Here is a 21,575-nt window from a genome sequence, read left to right on the forward strand (position 1 = left end):
ATGTGATCAAACCAAAAGCAGTCAGGACTTCTGCTTAGGTTCCACCTGAACACAGATATAGTATAGTGTTGTATAAAGTATCTTATGCACTTTTGGTTTACTTATGGAATACAGTCCTTGGCACCTAATGTAAATAAGATTATCTCTTTCACTAATATTCTTAAATGCAAATACTTTACTATATGCTGATACATGGTAGCACCTTTTACATGTATCAGAATTCTTAAAACCATTAGGAAAATTAAGCCAGCAACTCATGCAATGGCACCAGGATGCCACCAGATCGTCTTAGCATTAGGTCACTATTAACTTGAGCTGATTTGAACTGGTGACCTAGAAGTGCATTGTCCCATAGCTTATTGTGAATTCCTTGTACTGTCTGGTCCCCAAGAAGTGAAAACATATTTCACTCTAGAAAAGAACATTTGAGGAATCGATTGCATAATAACTCTCTGAAACACATGCCCAATTTAAAAGGAGAGAACATGACTTGAACATTTTTTCACTTGCTTTAGTATGCATGTATGTATTTATTTATTTATGGGAATAATTGGGTTTTCCCCCAGCTAAGGCAAAGCTTGTGTTGCTGACACTACAATGTGTTGGCGAAGAAAGATTGATATCACAACACACATAGGTGACGGCAGGGTTATTACTTACCCGTCATAATTAGAACATTTGATTCTGAAGGAGGGGGAATTTAAAAGATAAAAGGTATATTTAAACATGATTCTTCTCTATGTAATTTTTTCATAATTATAGTTTTAACAGCTTATGATGATGGTGGAAGCAGCTACTTAAGAAAAAATTGGAACCTCATTTGTGGGGAGATGATCCCTCAAGAGACCTCATGTTGTCATTTTTCAAGAGCCCTGAGCAGAAAGCTCATTCAGAATGCTGTGCATTAGGCTGATGCATTGGGAGTATACTTAGCTTATTATGACCAATGCCAGATATTTTAATTAAAAACACCACACGTCATTAAATGTGTTATCATCCCCCGCACACACATGCGCACGCATGCACACACATGAGTTTGTGAAGCTGCAAACAAATGAACACATTGCAGATGTGCGGGGGAAACTATCTCCTACTGAGTCAGAAGCAATAAATTTCCTAAATCCATGTATTGCATATTTTAGTATCGAAAGCTCTTACTGCAGCATATAAACCCTCTGTAATTTTCAGTTTTCTTCAAGCAAAGGGAGAGGAGGGAGAGGAAGAGGGGAAAAAGTCACCATTTAATTTATGAGCAAGCCTATTGTTTTACAAATAACCTTCATGATAAAGACTCATTGCAACATTTTCAACTGTGCTTTTATCAAAGCTCTCTGAGCAGTGTGTATAATCCGCCTGGCAATCGAATCACAGCTGTGCGCCTTGGTAGGGAATCTCTGTGGAGACAACACTTCCTTAATTTAAACAATTGTAGGCTGCAGGAGTTCAAAAATTTCAGCTGACTTTAGCTGTCACTAGCCAAGCACCTTTATCCCCAGGCGAGCAGCAGCAGCTGGATTTCATTTCCTGCTGCCAGACAGTCCGACATCTTTGCTGAACATCCCAGGAACTGAGCGTCTTTGCTTTAAGGATTTTATTCAAGGTGACAGCTCCTCACACTTTAGCGTTCAGATCACCTCAAGTAGCTGAGATATCAGTGAAAATGAGAGCACTTCCACAGCAAACTTCAAATTTAGATTGACTGAGGTTATCCTTAGGCCTCTAGACCCAACCTCCATGACAGAACAGGCCTGCCAGTAACTCTAAAACTACAGTGGAGTTTGTAATGATGTCTGGGGAGAAATATTCTGCAGGAGCAGTGGAGAATACTATAAGTGATAGGAAATGATGTCAGATTTAGTTAGGGGCTGGAGACACTGTTAAAATATACTTGGCATAATATGGCACCGGTATCTCTGTCAGCATCTCTGTTTTCTGTCACCGCACACAATTCTAGGTCTGTCTGTAGTTCTGACAGTGTCTTTTCAGATCAGGTTATTGCACTCGCTCAGCGCAGCACCATCCAGCCCCCTTTGTTTGAAGTCTGCCCTTTTGTCATTAATGCACTTGATGTCTATTTAAATCTGATGGCGAATGTAGTATCTGTTTTCCTGTCAAGAGATCATTGACAGTATTAATACTTCATGTCCTTGCCTCATTTTCTAAACGCTGACACCTTGGTGCAGTCTCCAGCATTCATCAAACAGCACTCTCTCACCAAGATCTCAGTAAACAGTCTTGCTTCCAGTCCTGAAGAAACACAGCAGACCTCAAATAGGACTTTTATCAATGACAGTGAAAAAGGAGTCTGAAGAAGGTCATTAATAAACCTGATCATATCCTTTGAATTTAGAGCTCTACCGCTAGAACTCCAGCCAAGCTTTTTACCAACTAATGGCAACCACGCTTTGCATGGGATAGCATCACCTCAGGACATGAGAACTTGCTTGTGACCAGACACTGGTTTATGAAGGCGAATAATTTGTTCCCTTGAATGTGGAACTTGCTCCACTGATCAATCAGGTTATTGGAGACTTGGAGAGAGGGGAGAGAAGGAAGCGAAGAAGGGGCTAAACAAAGCTCATATAGCCCTCTTCTGTGCTTCGCTTAAAAGGCATGTGTTTTTCAAAACAGGTGATAGACCTATCAATTTTTTTCCATAGTGATGTGTTACTCACCCAATGGTTTGAAAAAGGAGAGAATAATAGGGACTAACTTTAATCCAGTATAGCCCCTGCTTCCAGGGCTTTCATAGCTTATTTGATGTTTATAATTATATTGCTGCATTACATACAGATTATTAAAAGAATACTTAATTCATGCTGCATGTGGGTGCAGCTAATAAGACCCCATTTGTTCAGGTGAGATTTGTCAAATTTAAAACCCTGCACAGTAAATGAGTAAATCCCTCCCAGTCTTTGTCCCTATACATAATGTTTTGTTTCTTATTGGCTGGATGTTGGTGGACCTTGAGTGGATGAGCTAGATACTATAGTGGTGAGAGCTTGAGAAAATCCCCAGATACATAGAGGGAGACAGAGACCCTTTCACCTGGCTTCCTTGTGCAGGAGGCAATGATAATTTGATTGCACATGCCTTGGGGTGCAAAAGGAGGCATTGCTAGTACTACCACAGCGCTCCCCTTGCTCACCCTTTACCATTGTTCTGGCTTGTAGAGCCATTTATATTTAGAAAAGGAGGGCTGTGAGGTCTGGATGACCTTGGGCAAGTCACTTCACTTCTCTGTCTCTGCAAAGTAGGGATAATGATAATTACTTACATCAAAGGGCTGTTGTGAGGATGTCTGACAGTTTTTCATGTTTATATCACTAGATCAGTGCCAAGCTGTTGTTACTTGCTGCTATTATTTTATTATCAATAAAACCATGTCGTTTAGAAAGATTCATCCCCATATCCATATTTTGGAACGATAACAGACAGTACAAACATACAACTCTATCCAAAATGCCATCCCTACAAAAAGCAGTAGGGCATGCATATGTGCTTAACAGGGTGATTCACAAAGTACTCGTGTGTTTTTCAGGGCTGACCCCAATGCCACTAGTTAAAATAAATTAATTTCAAATTAACATACTGTGCTTTCCAAGCATAGCTAGAAAAGCAAGAGAGAGAGCAGTTCCCAAACACAGTTGAACCTTCTTTTCCACAACCTCAGTAATATCGTTCCATTCCACACAATGCTAATTGCTCACTTTTTTCCTTATGTTTTCTTTTCACTGTAGGTGTTCTGGGAAAATGTCGCTACATTTACTATGGGAAACATTCGGAAGGCAACAGATTCATTCGAGATGATCAGCTATAAAACAGCACTGTTCCATGCCTCTTTACACAATCCACAAAACATGCACACAAAAAGCACAAATTGCATCTACATTTTCTGAGTGTAACTAAAGTCCTCCAGTACCTTGTGCTGACTTTGCCAAGCCTGTCAAGATCATCTTTCTGTCTTAGTCTGAGCAGTCACATAGAGATTGACATGATTGCCTTTAAGCAGGTCCCATCCACCAGCGTGACAGACAGCTGCAGCCAAGCGCTGGACCTGACAGGATGAACACCATGATGGATTGCCTGGTCCAATTGCTGCACACAGAAGAGCAAAGGTCACACCTGGGGCTTCAGCGAGCATGCTCAGTTGGTTTTAGCAAGGGCAATGCTTTTATCTAAAGTTTGCCTGTTGAGTGAGAGAGGCTTGCGATATCAATATGCTCCTAAAAGCGGTGTCTATAACTGAAGATGAAAAAAACCGTTATCTGCCCTTATTCTCCCCCCCTCAAGAATTAGGCCCTTAAGTTTAACACACACAAACCTTTTCAGACAGTGTTTATCACAAGTCAAACTTTGTAGTTTGCTTTGCTCTTTCTTTAAGGGGGTGGGGGATATGTTGTCAGCAATGTTATATGAAAATACTTTAGAAATGCACAGCACTGAATCTGCATATTTTTATTTAAGAAAAAAGGTCTAAACAATTTTGCAGATACAACTGAAGCAAAGCATCCTATTTTTGATTTAAATCTCAAGTTTTACTACACCTTAACATTCAGAAGGGGGGCATTTTTAACATTGCAGAATATGTGACACAGAAGGCACACTGTTTAACTGTATATGCTTGATTATGGTAGTGACAGTTGTATTTATGCTTGGTTTATTTGAAAAGACTTTTTTTAACATGTGCAGAGATTAGATTTAAAATTAAACATTTTGAAAGGAGAAAGCCAAAAACACAACAAAACCCTACTGAGCTTAGAAGATATTTAGAGGAAAATAAGGTACAATTGTTTGTTTCATATCACTAACGTTATTGTTGGAATCTACATAATTTACAATCTTGCTAATATGTCTTAGTCGCCTCCCTATTGTGGTCATTATTAAACCCCTATTAATATACATGCAAATTATTTAAACATGGCTTCTTGTCAACTTTTCAGTAACAGCATGAAAATCCTTAGCATTTTACAAGTTTTTTTTTAGCAAATGGGGTGAACATGTTTGGAGCAATGACTCATTTCCTTTGTTACTGTGCTTCACGTTCCCAAGAGGTAATACACTGATGTCATGGGATTGACAAAGAGTATGCAGAGCCTTTCACTTCTAGGCTGCAATTTCAAAACCAGCCCGTGATTGTATTGTCTGAGAGCTGTTACCATCTGTTGGCTATTCGTTGGCTTGTATGAAATGAGTTGTTGGTCTGTGTTCACTTTCCTAGCAGATAGGTGACTCTCACAAAACTAAATACTTACAAGTGGCTCATATTTTGGCAGTCTTTAGCAAATGCTGTCGATGGAACGGGACTGGAGACAGAGGTCTTTCTCTGCCAGAGATAGTTCTGCCAGAAAATGATGAGGCTCCTTGGCGGAGGAATGAAGGGAAACTGGCACTGCTATTGTCCATGTTATTTGTCTCTCTTGATGAATGGAAGACTTGACTCACCATGGCTGTCAATATGAAACTGCTAACCAGTGTTACATTTACTTTTACATTTGAAAAGAAATTTAAAATACACAGGGCCCAGATCCTCAGCTGCTATAAACTGGCATAGCTTCATTGACTTGACTTTAATGGAGCTACATAGTTTCCATCAGCTGTGGATCTGGCCCCATATATTTTAAATTCAGATCTGTCTCTGAGTTGGCTGCTGTACAAATTGCTGGGAAGTGAGTTGTGGCTACGGTAGCAACTTTGCTGATGTCTCTTATTTGGCTATTATGGATAGGAAACCAAATTCTGATTAAAAGGCTTCTGAGATGTAGGAGTTTTGGAGAATCAGGAGATTGCTTCTCTTGTGACATAAATAATTATTAGATTTCTAACTCAGTTACCAAAATAACAGCAAGTTGCCATCCTAGCTCATTTATATCATAATATCTGTTCTGAATCATCAACTCACGTTTTGACCATAGCATATTACAGGCAGCAGGGTGCTAAACAGAGGTGTCTAGAGTAACCTAATGTCACATTCAGTCTGGTTGCATATATGGTCCTGTCTCTATAAAAGGCTTTAATCCTGCCTCAAACAATAAAAAACACTTGCAAACTGACCAAATGATTTTTCTCTCTTTATTTTTTTTCCTTTTTGTAATGTCAAAACCCTTTGCATCATTCTCAGGGATGGTCTTGATGCAAAGCTTTGGAGACAATAATATTTTTGGAATGAGATGTGACCAAAGATATTTTTTTAAGTATTAAATAATGTAACAACTTTAATTAAATTTAGCTGAATTAGAATTCAATAAAATCCACTAGTTCTGTATAGTCATCTGAATAATCTGAACTATTACTTTTTATGGCTATAATGTATTGGCATATTATTTAAATACATGTGGGACTGTTTACTGCTGTCTATGTTGCACACATTGCTGTAGCATGCAAGGTATTTCATTCTCAGGTGTTTTGAACTGAAATACTGTTTCAGGGTGTGGCAAATGTTTTGGGCCCAGTCCTGCAGTCATTCCTGAGTCCTTTCTTGGGTGTTGATACAAATTGGGCCGGAGTCAGAGCTACAGGACTGGGCTGTAGGTTGTTCACACATTCAGAATGGAAATATGTCAATATCTTGACAGGAAAGGGATCTAAGGAGAAATCTCTCCTCCTCTCCCCTGCCCACCTCATCTACATCAAGGTGCTTCCTCCACCTTCAGGGGGTGATTCAAGTTAGGCTAGTCTTAAAATATCCTTTTCATCAGGTCCTCAGTTTCTCCTTGAAGCTGCATACATGCACAGCGCACACGTTTCCTCTCCTCCTCCTTAGCTGCTGCAGAGGGTCACGTCCCTGTGACTGAGGGCGGGAAGCATTTGCTGAAACTTGTGTACATGAAGGTGCAGAAAAGCTCTTTGGGACAGAGAGATTTCTTTTTGTGCTGAGTTTGTACAGCACCTAGTGCAGACAGGCGTTGGCCCATGACCAGTGCTCCTTAGCACAACCCACAGTACAAATAGTAAATAACGATGGTGTCTGCATCCTTCTCTTCTTTGTGATGCTGTCCTTTCCATGGCCCTCCTAACCCTCACTGGTCCCAATCTGATTCTCAAACTCAAGGCCTCTGCATGAGAACTCTGCCCACTCTGGGAATATCAGGACAGTCTCCAATAATGTAATTTTATGGGACAATTTGTTCCTTTGAATACACTAGTTTGGACTGTAGAGTTATTGATTGCAAATGTAAATGCTTTAATCACCTCCCAGCCAGCTAGGAACAATCCTATTGCCCAGCAGCATGGGAAGACCAATACTTGGTCAGCAGAAGCTGCTACCGTCCATATGAGCTACAACTGGGGATCCCATTCAAAGCCCACTGATGTCGGTGGGAGGGTCTTTCCTTTGGTTTCACTGGGTTTTGGCTCAGGGCTCTGATGCACTCATTTGCTGGTGTATCCAACTGGATGATGAAAATGAGAACCTTCCTCTGTCCTCAGTAAATGCCACCAATCAGCCTAAGAAATATTGTACTGATGTGCTTAACCAGCTATTTTCTAACTCCCTTCACTGACTCTGCTTAATCCAATACTACACTTAAATGATCAGTGCACAAGAGTGCAATGTATGTACCATATTGAAGTAGGGGCTTTTGATGAGCATTTACAAGGTTCATTGTGAACAAGTGTTGTTTTCAGTGCTTGTCTGGGCTCGCTCATCAGTAAGAGTACCAGGTTTTTTAAAGTATAAATCAGATTCAATCAGGGGCCAGTCTTTCCGCCCTCCCATCCCTCTCAAAGCCTTGCAGAAGTGTAAGAATTGACTTTGCCATCTTTCCCAGTGCTGTCTGAATAGAAGCTATGCTGTGCACTGTATTTTGCTATTGTGTCTTAGCAGAGATGACACGCAGAATATCAGACTATTTCTCTCTTCCTTCCCCAGGCTGACGTATGTGTGCACACACCTTCTTGGGCACCCAAACAATAGGATAATATACAGATCAGTTGCCCCTTAAATTCTCTCTCATGCGTGATTCCTGAGGAAGTTACAGGGTGGCAGTAAGTTATCAACTAACAAGTGGCTCTTGAACAGTTCACATGGTGATCTGCCAAGCTATTTTAAAAAGGTGATCACTAAGCCACCAGGATTTAAAGATACATTGCTTCTATGGAGTTACTCACTGTCCTGTAGCTCTGGCTGAATAACAAAGTGGGATAGCTGTATTATTTGTTGGCTAACCATATTTGGAAATAGAAGATGGATGTTTTTACAGGGAACTGGTTCTAACTGCTGTGTTTTGTTAATGTATTTGTGACCGTTATATTGAAAAATAAAATATCCAAACGGAAGTTTCTGGAGTAATGTATGTTTGTTCTTGAAGGGAAACAGGATCAGGGCCTTAGCTATAATATTATCAGAGTAAATAAGTAGGCTTTTTTCTACTTTAAGGACCAATCTTGGAATGCCTTAATTATGCAAGTAGTCCCTTTTCAAGCCAGCTTTCCCATTTAAATCAAGGGAATTATTCAGATGAGTAAAAGTTTGCTCTTTTTGAGCTCTTAATCTGCAAATCAAATATAATCCATGCACATCTTTGTGCCTGAATATTAGCAGCAATAATCTTCAATATCGAGTTCTTATCTCTAGATTTCATATCTTTGTGGAAAATAATATATCAAAGGTTTAGTGACGTAGCATTCATCTTCACTATGAAAAAAAAACATTTTAACACATTAATTAGCTCATGTTAGAATTCTAATTTAGACAAGGAATGGCAGTTTTACCATACTTTATCTGATAGTTAACATGGATTATTTTAACACAGGTTAAAAATAATGAAACCGAGACTGTTGTTAGAAAGGCAACCAATACGCAAGACAAACCCAAGAAAGAAACCAACAGGACTCCACTGGCCATCACATACAGCCCCCAGCTAAAACCCCTCCAAGCACCTCAACGGATCCCTCAGGGATGTACACCATCCTGGACAATGATCCCACATTTCACAAATGGCCTTGGGTGGCAGGCCAATCTTGCCCACAGACAACCTGCCACCTGAAAACGTATTTCTCACCAGCAACTGCAACCGCACCATAGTAGCTCTAGCTCAGGAAACCAATCCATGCAACAAACCCGGATTCCAACCTGGCCCACATATCTACACCGCGACACCATCAACAAGGACCTAACGAGATCAGCCACACCATCACCGGTTTCATTCACCTGCACGTCCACCAATGAATATACCCTTCATATGCAGCAATGCCCCTCTGCTATGTATATCGCCAAGACGGACAGTCTCTAAGGAAAGAGATAAATGGGACACAAATCAGATATTAGGAATGGCAATACACAAAACCTGTAGGAGAGCACTTCAACCTCCCTGGTCACGCTATAGCAGACCTTAAGTGGCCTATCCTGCAAAAAAAACTTCAGGACCAGACTTCAAAGAAACTGCTGAGCTTCAATTCATCACTGCAAATGTGAACCATCAGCTCAGGTTGAACAAAGACTGTGAATGGCTTGCCAAACTACAGAAACCAGTTTCTCCTCCCTTGGTTTTTCATGCTCACTGCTAGAACAGGGCCTCATCCTCCCTGATTGAACTAACGGCGTTATCTCTAGCTTGCTTGCTAGGGCACTGCCCCTGGAAATTTCCACTACATTATCTGACAAAGTGGGTATTCACCCACGAAAGCTCATGATCCAAAACGTCTGTTAGTCTATAAGGTGCCACAGGATTCTCTGCTGCTTTTACAGATTCAGACTAACACAGCTACTCCTCTGATACTTGCAACCAATATTAGGTTACATTGGTGAAGTCTGACACACTGTTAAGCACACCATAGAATGTAACTGTAATGGGGCAGGTCTTACCACCAGGGAGCCTCCTGCTGGCCATCCTGGGAATTAACTCTCATTTCGCCAGAATGCCCTGCTGAAGTGGTGTCTCACTGCTGTCACTTCTGCTTCATCTCTAAGACTTGCGTTGCTTCCCAGACCGTGGCATCCTCTTCTGGATTTGATTAGGTATACAGCCAGTATGGCCTTCTCCTGTGCTGCCATCCTTCAACCTAGGTGTGTTCCAGCAGTCCCTAGTAAGTGGAAGGCTCTGTGGGGCCCATAGCTTGCTGGTGTAAATTAGAGAAACTCTTAAACTCAGAACTGGCCCCAGAGCCAATGAGACTCAACCGCTTCCCATGCTGTTCCCTCTGTCAGCTGCCCCTGGTGAAAACTGACAACAGCTGAGAAATCTGTGCCCTAATGTAGTTAAGGTTGCAAAACTGTTTCCATTTTATATATATTTTTTGCACATGCTCATAACTTTCTGAACTATTCCATGTAAGAAACAGAAATGAAATTATATTGAACGCTTAACAAAATTCCTTCAGCTGTTAAAAGGTGCACAATTCAAAATCTCAAGAAGAGTCAGGAAATGCAAAATGTAGGGTTCTAAGAGCAGCCTTAATTTGGCTTTCTGTCCAAACCCAGTACTTTCTATTGCTGTTCTGTTTAAACCTCTGATTTAATATGGCCCTGATTGTGCAAAAAGTGGACTCTGTCCCTCTGACACTCCATGGGAGCACTTGCAGATCTCTTTGAATATTTGGGCCCAAAATTATTGTTAGCATGATGACCTGCTTATCAGAAAATATACAGGAGATGTACAATGCAGGTTAATCAATGCTGATGCTGGAACCTGAACTTTTTCATTTCCTGATCTGATGTGATTTTTAGAACTGGGTCGGAAAACTTCAATGGAACCATATTCTGCAGGAATATGCTATTCTGTCAAAATCAAAATGCTTTGTGAAATCATGTTTGATTTCACTGAAATTTCATTTTGAAGCAAATAATAGAAAAAAGTTCCAGCACTGTCAAAAACATCCAGTTTCAACATTTTTTGGAACAAAACATTTTGATTTTTCCTTGTGAGAAATAACTTTTCATTATAAAAAAAAATATCTCATCAAACCAAAACATTTCAGTTTTGTCAAAACAAAATGTTGCTGTTGACCTGAAACTGAATTTCTTTCAGAATTTTCTTTTGGAGAGGAATTTAAAAATTTTCCAGTTTCATTCCTAACTGGTAGAAAAGCAAATTTCAAAATCTCCAAATCCTCCATACAAAAAATTTCCATTCTCCACACTGCTCGTTGTGATTTTAATTGTACACTGATGATTTCTGTGTGTGTAATTATTGCTAAGACTTTGTCACTTTTACAAAATATTCGATAGTTCCCTTACTAACACATTATGAAGTATTTATAATGCAAATTGAATTATTGTTGTCAGATTATGCAAGCAGAGTTCATTTACGAAGCTGCGTTGCTCCTCTTGCATTGTTTTGCTGAGCCATTCATTTGAAGAATGCAGTGGTTTGCAGTGGCCTCCCAAATTTTAGTGATCCAGCTGAAGCTATTGCATCCATCCCTATATTTTAATCCCAAATATTCTGTATTTCTGAATGAAGTGAATAGGTCTGAGAGTGCGCATATGCTTACCAAACAAACGGGTATGTAATATGAGGTAAGGGCAAGACATACTCTATTAAGATGATGACTCCTGCCTCCACTTACCCCGTGATGACAGGCTTTGATTGTCCGCTTGTTAAAATTTCAAATAAGCTCCCTTGTGCTTGCTCCCACAAAGAGCTCCATGTAAACATCCACAAAGCCACCTCATTGTCCTCCTCTCTAAATGGTGTGCTGTTACCACTGCTTCTCCTGCTGAGTGATACTGTTTCATTGTCTTCCCCCGTCTGTCCATATCCATCTGTTGTCTTATACTTAGATTGTAAATTCCTTGGGGCTGGGCCTGTCTGTGTTTGTACAGCATCAAGTACAGTGAGGTGATGGTGAATGATTGGGGTTCCTAGCGCTGTGACAATGCTACTACTAATAAATTAGACAATGAATTGAAGGCTGGTGCCACACAATGGACAAGATATGTGGTATAAAATATGGAAACCCCATAGGTCTGAATGATATCGTATGTGTTATATAAAAATAGTATGTATTTATTATTTGTACTGTGTTACTGCCTGTGTTAGGGCCTAAAAGCCCCAGCTGAGATCAAGGCCCCATTCGGCCAGGTGCTGTACATTTACACAGCAAGAAACAGTCTCTTTTCCAAAAATTTCTCGGTGAAAATAGACAAGATGGACAAACATTATGAGAGAGGAAGTAACGGTATCTTCATCTTATAGAGAGCTAGCTAAGGCACAGAGAGAGTACGTGATCTGGCCAGGATCACACAAGGAGTCTGTGACAAAGCAAAGAGTTAAACCCACATCTTCTGAGTCCCGCTACAGTATCTTATCTACATGGTTATCGAGACAAACTGACCATTATATAGTTTCTTCATGTTGGCTTCCTGTTTGGTAGCATATGCACAGTTTTTTAAGATTTATCTACTTGAAAAATACTTGTTAGTCTCTTCTTAATTTGTACTTTTTGGGATCCTTTTACGGTAGGTAGCTGTGACCTTTGATCGTTTTGTGAGACTCAGATAGGAAAGAGTTGGATGTCTCAGCTATGCAAAGTGTCAGCTCCTTGGCATAACACATACTTATTTAGGTTAGCGAGATTGCCAAGAAATAAAAGTCTGAGTGATTGTGAACTATAGAGCAGTGTGATGCAGATTGCTATGAAGGCACCTATTGTACTGTTATGAAGTCATTCAGACTGCCGCTGCATTTATGCCAATTTGCAAAGGATGGACAGTTATACTTTGTGACTTTTAAAGCTATTACATGTTGGCAAGCTCCAGAACCTAAATTGAGATCTGTTCGTCCAAGATGCTGACATTCTCTCGGGCTGAGGCAACAGCTACCACCACATTGCTAAGTCTTCAGAGGAATAAAATGTGTTTGTGGTAAACCGACCCTGAAGATCCTAAATTGACACCTCTTGATATTGCTGTGGAGACAGCTATTGCCTTCATGGCAATTCTCCTAGTGGCTCCCATAATTCCAAGTGATCTTTTCATTTTGAAACATAAATGCTAGACTCCCTGCTCTAAATAAATATTGTCAGCCCAATCCTACAGACCTTGCTCAGGCAAGACTCCCACCAAAATCCCACTATTCACTTCAGTTTTGCCTCAACAGGGAATGGAGAGTCAGGACTCATGGGCCAGATTAACTGCAGATGGCACAGGGAGCTGTAGGGTGGGATTTTCAGAAATGCCCAGTGTTTCCACTGAGGGCGACACTCAGCGGTTTTGAAAATTCCTCTCATAAATTATATCTTTCTGGCCAGCACTGTCCTCCCTAGTGTTTGCAACAAGGAGTGAAGAGAGAACTTTGGCTCAATAGGGGCTCAATAGGGGCTCTACTGGTCAGAGGTGAGGTTCAGGATCAGCCTATTTTCCAGTGTCTCTGGCCATAACCTTTTCCTGGCCAGTTATGGCCCTCTGTAGCCAACCCTGTGGAATGGGGTTTGTGGACATAACCATCTCCCCTTAGCAGACATTCTGGTGACAGGGACCTGTGTCATGTTTTGTACGGGCCTGGAATGAATCTTACTACATATATCTGCTTTATGTGGTATGGAAGTTAGCACATTCATTTGTCGTGATCTGTTTGGCTCTGCTTGCCCAGTATGGGCAGGCTTATAATCTTTGCTCTAATTCACCTGTCTGTCTGCATTGCAGGAACTGGCAGGAACAGATTGAAAAAGAAGGGGGCAAATTTGATATCTTCAGTATTCTAGCCACGCAGCCAAGCTTGTTGTTGGATGTTTGGGCTTACATTTCCGGGCATCAGTTTGCAGTGTCAGTCTTAAGAGTCAGATGGTGAATTAGGTGACCACAAAGTCAGAGGTTTAGGAACTAGTGGTAGGTTACTTTAGTACTTGTTTCTGCTCCTAAAAGTCTCTGGCTGTGCCCTTGACCATTTCAATTGCCATGTTATTGCTCTGAAAGAAAGTGATGGCAAGAAGTTGTTAAATACTCCATGTCTGTTTTGAGACTGATGTTTCTGCTTCACTGAGTGTGGCATAATGCTTGAAATGCATACTCCTTTTTCAGTGCTTGTACCTCTACATGATATCCTTCTTTAGACCTTGCTGTCCAGTCCAGTTCAGCTGCCTGGATTAGATATATTGGCTTCTATTCCCTCCATCTATTTTAATTTTTAAAATTTCTGTTCTGAGGGAAGAGCAAACCACCACTATCAACTCACAGTGCTGAAGAATAGTGGAAACCATGATCTTCTCTTTCTCCAGAGATACAGCACAGACAGTGGCAGTGAAGGTTTCCCCATGCTTTCCCACCTCATGGAAAGCCAACTCTCAGGATAGATCATAATGTCTTTGGAGAGACTCGGCTAGTATATTGGCTGCAAAGACAAAAAAATTATGTATGGCCAGATTCTGAGAACCACAGTCAGGCTCGGTAGTGCCTCCAATGGGACTACTCATGCAGTAAATGCTACTTGACCTGAGTAAGGGTGTCAGCATCTGGCTCTGTATCCAGCACCACCATATATAATGTCGGGTTCCTTTGTCTAAGTTAAGATCCCAAAAGATGTTTTTGCACATTAAAGTAAAATACTAGTGGATAAGGAAAATTAACACAATCGAGCTACGCTGCTTGGAGCCATTTCTAATGGGATTTTGCTTTAGCCCTGAGAATGGAGTTTCTCCTTTCCAGAGATTTTTCTTCTTCAAACTGAAGTTTTGGCCATGTCATGGAGGCTGTCTCCCTCTCTCTGCCTCCCCCAATTGCTCTGAATTTGTGACCATTTGGGCCAATAGCTCTGAAGATTCTCAACTCCTTTTTAATAAAGTCTAGCTTGGCCTCCATCTTGCACTACTACTTCCTTTCTGTAACAGTGAGATATTAAACCACCAGCCAACTATATCTGCTCACCGTAGTGCTATTGGGACTCTTGTATGGAGATCTCACTTCAACCTCAGAGCCTCTCTGGACTGCAAGGGAAGGTTTCCTCAGTGAGATCTGACAGCTTCAGGAAACACAGAGTCCTTTATCTATATGGGCACAAAGACAAGATCTCTGGCCATTAAAGAAAAAAGACACATGCATAAAAACACACACTTGGATATGTGTGTAGGAAATGGAAAATATGGAAACACAGCAGGCTGTTTAGAAACCCGGAGAGAAATATTTTTTTCCTAACGCAGTATTTTAAAATCCGAAGGCTCAGTGAAAGAGAAAGCCAGGGCATTGCAGGAAATGAAGTCTTAAGAGGACAGAAAAACAGAGGGTCTGATTTTCATGTACTCTAAGACCTCTTTATACCAGTCTGGCAGAGTAAAGGGGCCTTAACTGTAATTATTCCCACTTTAAGGCTCCTTTAGACAGCTGGAGGAGTGTAAAGGGGGCTTACTATAAATGAGAATTAGTCCCAGAAAGTATTTAATAAGCACTTTTTCTTCCAAACATTTATAAAGCAAAAGACTTCAAATCATTTATATTGGCATTTACTGCCTAGAAATATGCATAAAATACCCAGCATGCACGTTTCAGGAAAACCATTTGAATTAATATTTTTTCCATACATAACACAAAGAGATCTGAATCCTCCTAAAAGTTACCTTTTAGGTTAGGTGACTCTGATGGACTTGCCTCTGGAGTTGTTGTCAATCTGAAGCTGACCCTTTCTTAGTCTTGCTGACAACTAGATTAAGGTTTCAAATCATTATTTTCACAAGCCTTCAAGGAAGCAGATATTTTTAAGGACAAACTAAGTTGTGGTCATGGCACATTCACAAAACATCATCATCATCTCAGCATCCTTGACTTCTTAGGAGAACCGCATCTTGGAAAATGTGTGTAGTTCTGGGTGGATTGTATTCATATGTTTAAATGCTTAAAAAATACTGTAATTGCAGTGTTGGGGATGTGAGAGGAAGCTCTCAAAAGCAAAATAATTCCCACCGTTAAGTTTCTTTTGGCTACGTTAATGCATCCATATTACACATGCTATATATTTTTCTGTTATGCATTAGAAACAAAAATATATACTCATAGAAGTCTTGTTTGTAGTTTCAATATACAAATTCTTTGATGGCCCACTTCAGGTTGCAACGTCAATTCTACAGACTCACCTCCATTCCCATTTGGAACCCTGTAGTAGCTGCAGCAATGTCTTACCTGGAATTTAATTAAGGAAGTGTTTATGTATTTTTAGTTGTCTCTTCACTCAGTTTAAAAGTAAACAGGAGGAGTCAACAGCCTGTAAGCAGGCAGCTCTGAGGTCACCTGCAAGTGTTCTGGAGCACACCACTGAGTTTAAGATATTCTTCATTACAATATATACTTTTAAAGGGAAAGATGTATCAAGAATTCCACGTATTTGCAAGATGGCGAGTTGACACTGTTCAGGTAACTCCTGGCTTGAGAGTACTTGACCTTATACTCTTACATTAACACTAATTTTGTTAATTTAATTTCTTAGGATTTTTGCAAGGCAGAAGGGGAAAATGATGCAAAGAAAATCTGTAGACAGATCTTGTCCATTTTACAAGCTCCTCTGATTTTCAAAATCAGTTCAAACAGTAAATGTGCACCTAATTAGCTACTATGTTATATTTGGTGTATATATGTTTACCAGGTAAGCAGACACATGTAGACTTAAAGATATTTTCTAATACACCTACTTATGATGCAATTTCCAATTGTCATAACTTTGGAACCTTAATTAAGAAATTACAAGCTTTCCAGGTTATAGGTGTTTTGTATTCTTTAGCAGCATTGTTCTTTTAAGGTTTTTCCCTCAAAGGGGTTAATATTAGGTCAGTTCAACCTTACCAATTTTCTTTTACCTAGGAATTGTTTTCAGAAATTCCCAAGTAATGAAAATTCTGTTAAAGCTCATACCTGCAAATGAGGACACAGTTGCTTCATTTCCTTTTGACAATGAGCCAGATTTTTCCCCAGTGAAACTCCATTGATATAACTCCATTTGAACTAAGTTACGCTGGGGATGAATTTGGTCAAGTGTGAGATATTTTTATTCATCTTTTCTTTAATTTCCTTTAGCTTAGCAGTCGAGTTAGGGCTGGTCAGAGGATTACAATGCAAGCTGAGGAGAAAACAAAACCTTCTCTGTTCAAGAGTAATTTCCTTTTTAATACCCTAATGATTTAACCACCATTTATAATGTGTTTCAGATAGCCAAATTTCTACATCAATTTTGGAAAAAAGCTCACTGTACCACACTTCAGAGCCTCCTTGTTTGGCTACTTCCCAAACCAGAAAATCACCACCTACCTGACAACAGAAATATTATAAAGGACAATGGAAATGTCAGAGCACTAGGAAGTAATCCCGATAAACGGTGCTGTTATCAACTGAAGCCATACTACAGTTAGCTTGATCTACACCAAGTACCCACAGCCTCAGCCATTCCTTCCAATGAATACTAAGCTGCAAGATCTCACAATGGGAGGGTACTGAATGTGTCTTCTCTGTAACTATTGCTTTCTGTACCTGGAGCTGTGTGGATCTTGAGTGGTTTCTGTTCAAATGGTGTTTGTGCCAAGATTTTTTCAGTTTTGGTTATTGTGGGTTCTCACCCACTGAGTTTCAGGATGAAGCAAAAACTGGAAGCAAAACTCAGCCAAAACCACCACTGAGCTGTTTATGGTTTCCACCTGAAATCATATGTCAGCCCAAGTTTACTGAAGAGTTAGCAAACCTGGCCTGAATGTCAAGATTCAAGCAACCCCTTCCACTCACCCCTGAAAAAAAAATCAGGCTGTTTGGGTTTCGTGATGAAAGGCTTGAACAGCTCTAGCTAGACCCTCATTTTCCACATCCAGATAAATGTTTTTTCAGCTATATTTATGAGGCTTAAGGGTAAAAACCTACCAGCTGTTAATGTTAATCACAAGTTTATAGCATAAGCACATTCTGAGTCTTATCCTGTTCCCATTCAAGTCAATGACAAAACTCTCATCACCTTCAGAGTGGGGTTTACAAAGTGCAGGAACATACACACTATTCCAAAATGGAGATGGGGGGGTCTGCTTGAACCAACAGAGCCATAAATTAGGCAATGTACCTAGAGCCTTTTGTTCTAGGTAAGCATTCCACTTCTAACCAAGGAACAGATCAGATATGATGGTTGGGCACAGTGGAGGCAAGGACAATTTTCATTCATAATGATGGAATCACCCAGATGTTGTTAGAGGGCAATGAATGCCATTTAACAGATGGGTGCGTGCCGCAGTGATCAAAACCCAGGACTTCTGGATATGAAAGGATGAGTCTCCACTGCCTGAGCTAAGGAACCCAGGTGTGTTAGTTTTGAAGCCTGTAGGTGACTCAGAAACATCCATGAGGTCCAACCACTAGAGAGAGACAGATCGCGACACTGTGTAAGCAAGGGCAATATCATCATAAGGACACACTTCGGGACTGTATGTCCCTTATTCTGTCCTGGGTTCCTTCCTACATTTACTTCAGCCTATATGGAAATAAATCATGCCTGGCAACTGCTTAAAATTATGCTAGTGCTTCCACCACTCTAGCACACTTTATGAAGTCTTAGAGCAGTAAGATAATAGGTTGAACTGCTGGCAAATGACTGGGCCAATTGAGTGAAGCACACAAGAGATTGCAGTGGGACAGACGTGATGAGGAAGAGAAATGATAATTGAAATGCTGAGATGGGGAGGAATGATCATCTGGTAGAGAATTTTCTGTCTTTTTTTTTTTCCAATGGAAAATGCAATTTCTGCAAAATCTTCATATTTTTGAGGAAAATTTCCATTTTGCTGATTTTTTTTTCTAGTTTACTAACCGAAAGTTGAAAGGACATTCTTAATTTCATGTTGGGTCATTCCAAATTGAAAACATTTTGTTTCATTCAGTTCATCATTACTGCCAGCATGTTACCCTCTTGTATGGCATGGAAAGCATGAAATCAAACATCAGAATAGAAGTTAGCATTGTTAACACAATTTTACTCTATTTTTAAAGTAATTGTAATGTTTAGATGTTAAGGAAATCTGCTGGTTTTGCTTTGTGTGGATCTCAAACCAAAAGTGAAGGATGTGGCTTACAGACCTTCTGCTTTGCTTGCAGTTTGGATTTTGAGGCTTAGAGGTTATATTTTACCTGGTTTTGGGCTCAAGTTCACTGAAAATTTTGAAACCCGAGAGAACCTTTCAGCAAACCTCATGGAGCATCAGCTTTTGTTATGACTATTTTCACAGTAAAGAGGATGGATGGTCTTGTGATTAAAGGTCAGGGCTGAGAAATGGTGGATTTGAGTTGTATTTGTGGCTGACTCGTTGATTTTTTGGAACAAGTTACTAAACCAGCCTGTAGCTCGGTTTTCCCGTTGGTAAAATGGAAATAATATTTTGCTACATCATAGTGTGTTCTGGGGTTTAATTAGCTGAAGGGCTTTAAACTCTGCAGATAGAATGTGCATATTTCTATCATATTATTGTCATCCTTATTTTGCTCAGTCCTAAATAAACATGAGGCAGAAGATAACTTGTGCTGCCACACTTTTTATTCCAGCAAATGCAATTATTCTTGACTATGGTAACAATTAGAACTGTCCCTCTGTTGCCTTCCTGAGTGGGTTTGAATTTGTGGCACTAATGTGCCATATTTTCTGAGCACAATTTGCATGTATGCCTTCCACCCACTACTTTGAAAATATACCTGTAAAAACAATGGCAGACAATACAATATGTTTGTTTTCAGCCTCAGTCTCATCTTTACCAAGGAATTGTGGGTGCATGTCAAAAGGAGAGAATACCTCTGTGTCCATAAGGAAAATGTAGTGTGCCAGTGTGGGGTCATCATGGGTGCATCAAACACAACAAGCTCTGAGGAGAGTTGTAGGATTTTATTTTAGCGACTCAGTCAATTGCTCTGTCAAGGCTCATATTCTGCCGGCAGGGCACTTCCCAATTCATGGGGAAAGAGGGGTGCGTGGAATCCTGTGAGAATGGTGATCTGGTTGTCCTTATCTTAACAAACATGGCAGAAAATGGACTGTGAGCTCTGGGTTCTAAAGTAATTTGGATGCTCTCCAGGCAAGTGAATATAATTTGTGTGTTCTGAAGTAACCTGTCCTGTCTAACCATGCAAATAGGTGTTGATGTGATATGTCAGAGAAGAGAGGACAGCCAGTCTCAAGGGAAAGGGCTGAGAATGAAGCAGTGCTGAGGGCAACCTTACAGGCAAATTTATGCCATTGAGGCACTGGCCTGAGGTATCGCACAAATCCAGGGGGAACTCTAGGAGGCATTGTGCTTAAGGGAGCCACAATGCCTTCCAGAACATTCCAGCATACAGAGGAAGTGCACACACTGCTTAGGAGAGTCGAACATGCTCTTCCCTATGAGGCCAGCCTGCTCTGCTGGTAAATGCAAAGAGGGTGGTGGGGTATGTCCACATCTACCCTTTGGGATAGCTGACACCCCCAGGATTTCTGGTTGGAGCGTGTGTAAATATGATCTCTTTTACAAATGCTAAAATTATTTGGAAGAATGAAAGAGAGAGCTGTTTTGAGTGGTAAATGGACTAACCCTTGTACGAGTGTCCTGCAATTGATTTTCCTTTCTTATTGCTGGTTGTTGGGAAATAGGCAGCTTCGCTAGAAACCAGACAGATGATTTTGGGCAGCCAAAGATTTTACAGGTCCAAGTTCTAGTCAAATTCAACTCATACATGGTCAGTTGAAATGGGCAAAGAGGGCCCTAGAGTAAAATTACTCAGTGTTTAACTTTGTCAGCTTAGTCTAGTCTCCCAAGCACAGTCACATGCAACTTCAGGAAAATTCAAAGTTCTCAAGCTGCCTTGGGAAATTGAGACTCAAAAGGCTATTCATAATATCAATTAAACCTGATGAGAAAATGTCATAATCAAGGAGTCCGTGGACTGCATTACTTTTCATTTTGGAAAACAAACCAATCCAAGATCGATCTTAAAGAAATGACATATATTTGTTCAAAATGAATGAAGCAAGCTTGCTTTTCTCTCTCTCTCTTTTCTTTTCAACTAATGAGACTCATCTGGGGGAGTACAGTCCTATGCATTAGCAGACCCATATTCTACCCTTAAACTACATATTTTTATCAAAATGTTAATTCTTGCAAGGCTTGGCAATACCCCGATTCATTGTGTAGTTATATGCCAAATTATTCCACTTTAATGGAAAAAGAACAGAAATGTTAAGGAATTCATGTGTATCTGAGTTTTGCACATCAGTCTTCTAAGGCAGCACATAACAAAGGTCAGTGATAGCCTGGTGCTGTGTTTTGTGTAGTGCATTATTCTATGAGAAAATGTGCCCAAGTTCTTTCTAAAACATTGTTTTCAAGTATGGTTACTACTGAATTTATTTCTAAATGACAAGTTTTATTTGTCTGCATTTTGATATGTTTAGGGGAAACTCAGGCTGACAGTTAGAGGAGGTAGGAAGAGGGAACCACAACAAGTTCCACCCAAACACAAAATGTCATCTCTTCCCTAGCTAGGATATAGATGCATCCTGATGAAAAAAGAGCAGACATTTAAAAGTTTCTGACATGTGTCACAGATGCAGCCATTGAGCCACTGCTCCTGATGTAGCTCGATATGACAGCATCCAAGCCATTGGAGCTGGCTGCGGGACATTCAAAGTTTGGTGTGTGTCGCATTTAATCCTTGTCAT

General features: G+C 40.3%; 1 protein-coding gene across 1 annotated transcript in view; it reads left to right on the top strand.

Annotated features, from left to right (window-relative positions):
* Nucleotides 1-6,028, top strand: part of LRMDA (leucine rich melanocyte differentiation associated) — a 454,278-nt gene extending 448,250 nt beyond the window's left edge. The window contains exon 5 of the mRNA XM_075072663.1: nt 3,741-6,028. Within this exon, the coding sequence (XP_074928764.1) occupies nt 3,741-3,820 (80 nt within the window). The 3' untranslated portion in view covers nt 3,821-6,028. The remainder of the gene's footprint in view (nt 1-3,740) is intronic.
* Nucleotides 6,029-21,575: the final 15,547 nt, after the last annotated feature.

Source organism: Chelonoidis abingdonii, chromosome 15 (genome assembly GCF_003597395.2).
Source record: "Chelonoidis abingdonii isolate Lonesome George chromosome 15, CheloAbing_2.0, whole genome shotgun sequence".
In the NCBI taxonomy this organism is placed as follows: Eukaryota; Metazoa; Chordata; order Testudines; family Testudinidae; genus Chelonoidis; species Chelonoidis abingdonii.